Consider the following 9,256-nt stretch of genomic DNA (forward strand, 5'->3'; position numbering starts at 1 on the left):
CTTACTTATTCTTTTCTTCTATTCCTACGTAGATGTTTTCTCTATTTTATAATCCATTTCATTCTTCTTTATTTTCTGTATCTACATAAATTTACAAATAATTCTTTGGGAAAGGAGTGTACCTCACATGATCGTTATTTTTCATTATATTTCATATTTGTTTTTCATTTTATTCATTTTTTCTTCCATATGTTTTCTTTTATTTTTCCTTCTGTTATTTGCTTTCACTCATTTAACACGTTTTTTCTTCTATTTCCTTTTCCCTTTTCCCTTTCAAATTTTTTCTTGTATTTTATGTTGATATTTTTAGATTAATTTTTTAGTATGCATATTTATAAAATTATGTATCTTATCACTACGATACTTAGTATATTTATTATTGTTTACTTAGTATATTTCTTTCCGTATGAAGATTTATTTTTTTTTATTTTAAATTCATAAATTGGTGTGTGAAATGATTTGTTTCCTTTGTATGCTAACTTGTTTTACCACGTGTATATATATACATGTAAAAATAATTATTCATATGTGAATTGATTCATAAAATTGAATGTTATATATATTTGATTGTATAGTAGATGTATTTATCTTCATACAAAATTATTTGTCTGCGTGTAACTATTTTGTTCGCAATGCCAAATTATTTGTTCCCTTTGTATATTAAATTGTTCCAAGACGTTGATCAATTTGTTCGTAACATTCATTTTCCGTTATTTATCCTATACAATCAAATGTTCGTGATGATTATTATTTTGTTCGTTGTACATTATTATTTGTTCTCTATGTTTAATTTTTTGTTCTCAAAAAATATTATTTGTTCGTGGTTTTAAAATATTTGTTCCTAGTATTCGAAAATAATTATTTAGTGTTAAATTTTTTTCCAAAAATATTCTGCAAATATAGTCAAGTGTGGTCTTGTTTTGAAGATTTTGTCATAAAAAAGATACTAGTGTAATCAGAATTTTATTTAGATAGACGGTTTAAGACTTATTAATTTTTAAATCTTCAACATGTTTGCATGCAAGTGACGTAAACAAATCTGTTTCTTTTGCATGTACATGTGCATGTCCATGTGCTCACTGTATATAGATGTTTCTTGCCTGTTGAGTTTTGATTGGGCTAAAATTTGATTGGGGCGTAGTAGATTGGTGGAGGTTTGACGATGACCGTGTAGAAATAATTGTCGACGCCTTCAGGGGACGGTTGGCGGGACCGTCACCTGAACCGATAGCTAATCGCGCCCGGCTCGGAGGCAGCGGCGGCGGCGGCCGGCGGCGCAGCGCCATGCGTGGCCGTGGCGGCGGAGATAGCTAGTTGCCGACGCATGTGCTCCTGGAAATGGAATGCTGGGCGCTGCGGCGGACTGGTTCAGTAGTTCGTGGGGGCGGATGCAGCTTAGGTTGTTTCCTTCCCCAGCGCCTCGGGGAGGGAAAATGGTAGGGAGCATGGATTCATGTTGCTGCTTCGCGAAGTGCAGGAAGCGGAGACGATGACTGAAGAAGAAGGCTGGAACCCGCGTCCGGAATCCGAAACGCGACACAACCTCAGCACGGCAGCGCAGTCGCCGGTGAGCCGTTGGGAGCGCGGATGCCAAGTTCTGCCACTGCATGCGAGGTGTATGGTGGAATGCTCGTGAGGTAACATCCTGCTAATTTGGCCTGGTTGGTGCGTTTCAGTTCACCTCGACGTGTGTAGCAGGCATCGGAGTCACGGTACGGTGCTGGAGCAGTTATTTTGTTGGCCATCGAGTGCCAAGAGAATTCTACTAAATACTTAGCAACAGATGCTGCTATTAGTGGTTGGCCATCGAGTGCCAAGAGAATTCTACTAAATACTTAGCAACAGATGCTGCTATTAGTGTTTTCCCTGTGGTGACTGTCACTTGGATTATACGAGTTCTACTTGTACGCTTCTAGTTATGCGCATGTCATGTTTTCCAAGTGATGTCTATTTTCAACGACACCAAATAGTATACCATCTTCCTTTTCTTCCTGAGAGCATCTAGGCACCTCAACCTTGCTTTGTTATTTATAGGGTTGAGGCTGGAGACAAACCTCCGCTGTGTTTTTGTCACTTGCCCTATTGCGTGGTCATTAGCCATTCACCAGTTATGCGTGGTTCCTCCTAAATCTACTCCTATTTGCCCTGCAAATTTTGCTCTTTCTTTTCAACCCTCTGGCTCGCAGACCTCTTCTCAAGAGGCTCTATTGGATGGATGGTGCAAGAAATTTGAAGGTAAAGAGGTAAAGCTGATTGTTGATCGATTGAGCTCCTTGACCTTTTTTGAGTTTTTCCGCCTTAGAATACTTGTATCAAGATTTTTTGATCTCTTCTTTCTTTCCCCTCCTGCCATCCATGCAGGAAACGACTTTTTAATCGTAAGAGATACAAGACTTTTAAAAGGTAGTCTCTTGGTAAAATCACAAATAAATGAAGAGAAGTCATGAATCTGTTTCTAACACAACTATGTCAATTCAAGGAACCTGATCCCCTGCTTTCGTTCTTGACACAGGGTGTCAAAGCATTCATAAAGAAGTAAAGAACACAACTGTGGAAGAGTTGGAAATGAGAAACAGCAGCAGGAAGGCATATCAGGGGAAACGATAAGGAAAAGGGCGAGCAGAAGGAAAAGCGTCACATTATTACAGTTTAATCAGGAAATGGGGCTGTCAATCTCATACCAACCTGATGACTACCTTCCTGAGGATGATGACGATGATATGGACAGGCTCTTTGTGCGGTCTCTAAGCTTTGATAATCTTAGCACACTTGATACCCTTGAGTCACCACCGGCATTGCTCGATGCCCTGACTTCCAAGAGGCTCATCATACGAGGCTCTTTAGGCTTTGAAACAAGGGACAGTGATCTGTTTCAAGCTGAAACTACGCTATCAATGGTGAGCCCTAAACCTGCAAAGAAGAGAGGCAACTACAAGCCTATCAACCTGCGAAGACATGGATCCTTGGATAATTTGTCACCAAATTCTCCAGTGATTGCGATGGTCAGCCTGAAACACCAAGCTGCAGCAATAAGGGTGCAGAAGGTGTACAGGAGCTTCAGGACAAGACGGCAGCTTGCTGATTGTGCTGTTCTTGTTGAACAACGCTGGTTTGTGCGATTCTATGCATTTAATCATTCATTCTCATACTTGATATGGTGTTTTTCTGATATTGGGGCAATGATAACTAATTTTTTTGAATTTTGATGCTGAAACCAGGTGGAAACTACTTGATTTCGCACTGCTCAAGCGCAGTTCAGTGTCATTCTATGAGGTACAGAAGCCGGAGACGGCCCTCTCAAGGTGGTCTCGTGCCAGAACGAGAGCTGCCAAGGTAAATTCACGTGTTTACAAATTATGCTACATAACCATTATTTTGAGCTTGTAACTGTGAATTGCAAAAAAAAAATGTATTATGGCACTTTGAGCTCGTGGCATTATTTTGATCCTTTTGTTAGTATTAATCATTTTTTATAATATTGTGAACTTGGTAAACTGAACAGGTATAACTAATTTTATTCTGCTGATACTGGCAAATTTGGCCTGGTGTTTTTGTATTGCTGAACGGTGTCATTAATGGGGCAAATGTTGCCATGTAGCTGATATGCCGAACTGCTGAAACGATGCGATCTGTTTTCCATAGGACTACTGGCACATTGTTGTTCTAGTACTATTGATTATTGAATACCGAATCTATCACTGGTATTTTTCCTGCTTTCTTCAGGTGGGGAAAGGTCTTTCCAAGGATGAAAAGGCTCAGAAGCTTGCACTGCAACATTGGCTTGAAGCAGTATGCATAAAAACGATTCCCTTCAAATACTAACTGATGATAGGACATCATAGATAACAATTCATTTGTGTTTCATTGACAGATTGACCCTCGACATCGGTATGGTCACAATCTGCACTATTATTACCAACATTGGCTACACTGTGAGAGCAAACAGCCATTCTTTTACTGGTATAGTTCATACGAAACTTTTAAAGCTTTCTCCAAACCAGGTGAAGAAAAGAAGTTAAAAGTTCTCTCAAATCATGTTTTAATAGGTTGGATATAGGTGAAGGAAAGGAGGTTGATATGGAGGACCAGTGCCCAAGATCGAAGCTGCAGCAGCAATGCATCAGGTATCTTGGTCCCGTAAGTGCCTCAGGCCCCAATGAATCTGAAATCTCAAAGCTGAAAATCCTGCATATCTGAAAACTAGATGATTTGCTACTTTGTGCAGAAAGAAAGGGAAATCTATGAGGTCGTGGTTGAGGATGGAAAGATGATGTACAAGCTGAGTCGCAAAATCGTCGACACGTTTGAGGGCCCCAGGGGTGCAAAATGGATCTTCGTGCTGAGCACAACGAGAATTCTATACATCGGCACTGTATGTCCAACCCCGAAACCAGATAGAGAACAGGACTTGGACCATGAATCAGGCCTCTAACAAATTAAACATCCAAATTGTTGCAGAAGAGAAAGGGCACATTTCAGCACTCGAGCTTCCTAGCTGGTGGAGCCACATCTGCTGCGGGCAGACTGGTTGTAGAGAACGGAATTCTAAGGGTGCATGGATCAACACTTCACTACCAGCCTCGTATTGTTTACTGATACAGCACCGAACTCACCTGTCTGATTCAGTTCAACATCTTTCCAGGCTGTCTGGCCACATAGTGGTCACTACCGGCCCACGGAGGCAAACTTCCGGGAGTTCATGGACTATCTGAAGAAGAGGAACGTGGATCTTACAAATGTTAAGGTGAAGAAGCAAATCGAGTGATATTTTGCTGTATATATATCATCTTTGTCCAGAAAGAAAAGCCTGTTACATTGGCTTTTTTTCTGACACGATAACATCGTTATGTTGTCGGTCTTGCTACAGCTGAGCCCATCCGAAGGCGAGGAGGACGAGGGGCACAGGCACAGGGGTGGCCTCTCCCAGCTCAACCTCACCAAGAGCAGCGATCCCGCGAGGCAAGAAGACTCCAAGCCCCAAACCCCTGGCGCCGATCAAGACAAGGCCACAGCCAACGCCACGCCGGCCACGCCACCCTCCACGAACGGCGATACAGCAACCACCGCAGCAGCAGGAGGAGGCACCCCAGTGATGAAGAGGTCCTCGTCAGGCAACCGGCTGCAGCGCAAGCGCCCGCCGCGGCTGACGGTGAGCAAGAACCAGCTGGGCAAGGGCACCGCCGAGCAAGGCGCGGGAGCGTTCGGGGACTGCCTGGACTTCTGCAAGGAGAACCTGTTCCGGGGCGGCGAGGGAGGCGAGGAGGTGGTGGTGGTGCCGCAGGAGAAGATCCTGCACCGCATCAACTCCAAGATGACCCTGCACTCGTACCAGCTCGGGAACCAGCTGTCGTTCCGGTGGACCACCGGCGCCGGGCCGAGGATCGGGTGCGTCCGGGACTACCCGCCGGAGCTGCAGTTCCGGTCGCTGGAGCAGGTCAGCCTGTCGCCACGGGCCGGCGCCGGCGCTGGGCCGGCCAGGTTGGGGACTTCGCCCCGGCAGAGCCCGTGCGCGCCGCTGGTGTCGCCCACGCCCGGCGGCCTCGTCCCGCCGATGTACGGCGCGGCGGGGACAGCTACGTCGCGGCTGCAGCACGGTGCAGCCTAGTGGCGCGCCATTGCCATAGCATGGATCATATCAGGAGCTTCTAACTACTAGCACAGCAGTGTGCTACAACTCCACAACATACCTATTCTTTGCACACCGGTGGTGGGTGGATCATAATTTCTTTTGTGCAAGACACTGCTTTTTCCCCTTCGTATCTCCTCCAATGATGCGCGGAATCCTCAGTTGGGAATCCCGAGTTCTCATTTTCTTCTGCAGATAGATCCTCAAAACACTCGGGCACACCGTTGTACTCATGAAACATGAGCCCCCTCTCGCCCTACAGTATGATAGAAAACATAATCAGCTCATTGGAGCTATTTGATAGAAAACATGAAGGATGCCCAGCCGCCTGCAGGGGTCCGCGCGCGCTTGCCGGCGGCGACCGGGCACAAGGAGCTAGGGACCTTTGCGCCTGCTCCGAATGGCGGTCGCCCACGACACGAAACGCAAAAACTTGAGGTTAAAATAAACTCGTTCCAACAGATATCCTACAAGCTGATTAAATAAACATGGACTGAGAGATCACACAAGAGACAACTATCCGACAAACATCAGAGCGATCACCAGAATCAACAGCATCGTGCATTGACAGACACCAGACGATCCAGACCAGACACACACAGTTTTGAGATAACGCAATAACGGTTATGACTACACCACATAGTAGACCTCTAGATACTTGCTATACTACCAGATAGAATAAAACATAAGACTCAGCTGGTATTTAATGATGCATTGATAGAGCCAATAGTATAGCAAAAGATAACCAAGTCTGATGTCTGAGCACAAGTGCACTTTCGACCTGGATCATAAAACAAAACTACAATCTTATCACCAGGCTTACTAATCGTAAGGCAACTGTTCAAACTTCTAAGGGCCACACAAAGTTTAACAAACATAGCTCAAATCCGACATCCAACTCTGTACAAGAATCACCACAAACCCCCAGCTGCCTCAGCGCAGCCTCCTGGCCTCCCTCTCAGACTCGAGAAGGGTGAGGATGTCACCTTCACGAACCGGCCCCTTGACGTTCCTCATGATAAGACGGTTCTGGTCATCCAAGGCTGTGTTCACTTCCCTCCAATTCCTTCAAATTTTCCAAACTTTCCATCACAACGAAATCACATCGAATTATTAAATATAACAAATGACTCATGCATGGAGTACTAAATATAGGTAAATAAAAAAATTAATTGCATAGTTTTGATGTACGTGACGAGACGAATTTTTTAAGCTTAGTTAGCCTATAATAGAACAATATTTACCACAAACAAACAAAAAGTACTACAATATACTACAGTGTCCGATGTGACATTTTTACCAGATTTTCGCGGATCTAAACACAGCCCAAGAATTTCACTCTAACCTGGGTCACCTGACCCTGGAGCCCGTCCTGCCCATCACCTTCACCACAACAGCAAGCTTCGCCTGGGTGTCCATGCTGCATGGTGGGAGGCACATGTCAATTGTCAAGTTGCAGGTTAGTAACCAGAAACTGTCTAAAGATTTGGAAATAATATGTAAAGAACATGCCATACTCATTGTCCAGCACAATACTATAGCAGCATGGAAGATTTGTTACGAAATGCTTGCCTAGAAGGCTAGAACAATTCAGAATCTTCACCAGAACATTGCATTCAAAAGACTTAGTCGGAACTACAGGCAGCAAATAATTTCTAGTTTTCAAGATATATTTGGTTTGCGAGCCGATCCCGCACGGCCAAGCATCAATAATTAAATTACACTGCAAAGGAAAAAAACATGTTTCCACAACAAACTCTCAACATCCATTATTATTGTAGTTGTAGCATCTAATGTAACAAATAAAGGTGGCACAATAAATATCAAAATATGTGTTATCCACGGTGCTGCATTTACTGACAACATCAAATCAAAATTTGAGAAACAATTACCATCGTTTTATGGACCAAATCAATTAGCAAGAACACACAGGCACAGCAGTTTACATAGGGGCACTCTTCACGTTTTTTTCCAGAGTCGACCTCTCTTTTCTGTTTTACGGTTTGGGACTTTGCGCGGTGTACCTTAAACTCTATTTCTTTTTTTCTTAATTGAAAGACAGAGCTCCTGCCATTTTGTTCAAAAAAAAAGCAGTTTACATAGCATCCGCCATATAAATCAGTGCCAGAATGCTAATCTTTATCAGAAGAACTCCCTCTTGTTGGAAATATGCCCTAGAGGCAATCATATTTCCTTGTATTCATGATTAATAAAGTGTTTCTTGAATATCCATGGATGACAACTTGTATTGATTAATGCTTATGTGAAGTATTTGTGAAACTCTTTATCTGTATGGATATTCTAAAATGTTCCTAGTCGGAGTTCATGTGAGGACACACATGAATATTAGACTAGCACATGTATTAGTTGATTGATTACGTTTCACAAGTCATAGACATGGGGATGTCAAACTAATAATGTGGGCTCATGTGAGACATGAGACTGAACTGATCCAACACGAGATGATGACTTCTCATTGCACAATATGTACGATGTGTCCTAAGATCTGAGATCGTCGTATGTACTTAAGATGTGAACTGACTTACTTAGGAGCCATTAAACGCTACACCGTAACTAGGTAGTTATAAAGGTGGTTTTCGGGTCTGTCAAGAAGCATGCTGTGAGACATAGTCGGTCAAGATGGGATTTGCCCCTCTCTGCAAGAGAGAGATATCTCTGAGCCCCTCGAGTGATTTAGATCAAGAAGTGCATGGCCATGCGAAGGTTAAGAGTTAACCAAGGATATGAATCACGGCATCGAGAAATAGAGGTCAGCTTAGAGCAAGACCAAATATCGTGAGACAAAAGTAACAACATGTATATGACATTGTGACGGCTCGTCTGATATGATCTTTGCGTGCGTATAGGAGTTGACATGTCTTGCTAGAGACCACCGTCTGCTATTGGACCGAGTAAGAGTACTCGAGCCATGTCTATTCGCATGTGAGCCCGTAGGGTCACACACTTAAGGTAAAGAAGCCTGATAAGGATGAAATCCAAATTACACTGGGTTTAGGTGCATTAATGGGCCTCTTAGGCCCAAAAAAAGACGTCCAAGGTGGGTGCCAAGAGGAACCCACCTAGAGGGCACCCTAGGGGCTATAAAAGCAAGGGGGGACGCCCAAAGGCTAACCCTAATCCGCGCTACAGTAGCAGCGCCCCCTTTACTGGCCACCCCTTCTGTGCGACAAACCCTAGGTCGCCCTCGCGGACCTAGCAGTCCGGATCGCTACGCTTCTTCCCGTACGTGTGGATACCTTGGAGGTGCCGCATCTGCTGCACAAGGACGAGCCGCACGTGAGGAGGATCTCGTAACTGCAATGCCGGCTTCCATCTGCACTACACCGACGCGCTACAGAAGTTCCGCACCCGCGTGTCTAGTGGTAATCACGTGATCTATAACAGCAGTAGTTCCTGGATATGGGTAGAAAATTTTATTTTTCGGTGCCCGTTTCTCTACAGTGGTACCAGAGCCGATGCTGCTGGTTATAGGTTTGTGGTGCATGCATATGGAGATATGCATGGCGTAGATGAAACTCTAATCCTTATTTCATGTCCTCGCTACAATGGTCGTGTGATGAATTACTCATACCGGTCGGGTATCCGCCATCTGAGTTAAGTGACACACAT

At 44.1% G+C, this 9,256-nt stretch overlaps 1 protein-coding gene and 1 pseudogene across 3 annotated transcripts; one reads left to right on the top strand and one right to left on the bottom strand.

Moving 5' to 3' along the window:
* Nucleotides 1–1,179: 1,179 nt before the first annotated feature.
* LOC120647195 (IQ domain-containing protein IQM5-like) lies at nucleotides 1,180–5,820 on the top strand. 3 transcript variants are annotated; one of them, XM_039923869.1, is made up of 12 exons: nucleotides 1,180–1,637; nucleotides 2,035–2,243; nucleotides 2,362–2,403; nucleotides 2,513–3,109; nucleotides 3,219–3,333; nucleotides 3,724–3,789; nucleotides 3,872–3,960; nucleotides 4,047–4,137; nucleotides 4,226–4,372; nucleotides 4,459–4,551; nucleotides 4,643–4,744; nucleotides 4,868–5,820. In XM_039923869.1, the coding sequence occupies exons 4-12, from the start codon at nucleotides 2,661–2,663 to the stop codon at nucleotides 5,603–5,605; spliced, it is 1,890 nt and encodes a 629-aa protein (XP_039779803.1). In that variant the 5' UTR covers nucleotides 1,180–1,637; nucleotides 2,035–2,243; nucleotides 2,362–2,403; nucleotides 2,513–2,660; the 3' UTR covers nucleotides 5,606–5,820. The 3 variants fall into 3 exon arrangements, with proteins under 3 accessions (XP_039779803.1, XP_039779804.1, XP_039779805.1); XM_039923870.1 differs by having other exon boundaries at nucleotides 2,035–2,235; XM_039923871.1 differs by lacking the exons at nucleotides 2,035–2,243; nucleotides 2,362–2,403.
* Nucleotides 5,821–6,559: 739 nt separating this feature from the next.
* LOC120648894 lies at nucleotides 6,560–7,045 on the bottom strand (annotated as a pseudogene).
* Nucleotides 7,046–9,256: the final 2,211 nt, after the last annotated feature.

This window comes from Panicum virgatum, chromosome 9K (assembly GCF_016808335.1).
Source record: "Panicum virgatum strain AP13 chromosome 9K, P.virgatum_v5, whole genome shotgun sequence".
Classification (NCBI taxonomy): domain Eukaryota; kingdom Viridiplantae; phylum Streptophyta; class Magnoliopsida; order Poales; family Poaceae; genus Panicum; species Panicum virgatum.

Bases quoted from the DNA above. Each gene is read 5' to 3' on its own strand.
- LOC120647195 (XM_039923869.1), top strand. From the start codon at position 2,661: ATGGGGCTGTCAATCTCATACCAACCTGATGACTACCTTCCTGAGGAT. The intron at 4,373-4,458 runs GTATGTCCAACC...AAATTGTTGCAG, and splicing joins GAATTCTATACATCGGCACT to AAGAGAAAGGGCACATTTCA. The intron at 4,745-4,867 runs GTGAAGAAGCAA...GTCTTGCTACAG, and splicing joins TGGATCTTACAAATGTTAAG to CTGAGCCCATCCGAAGGCGA.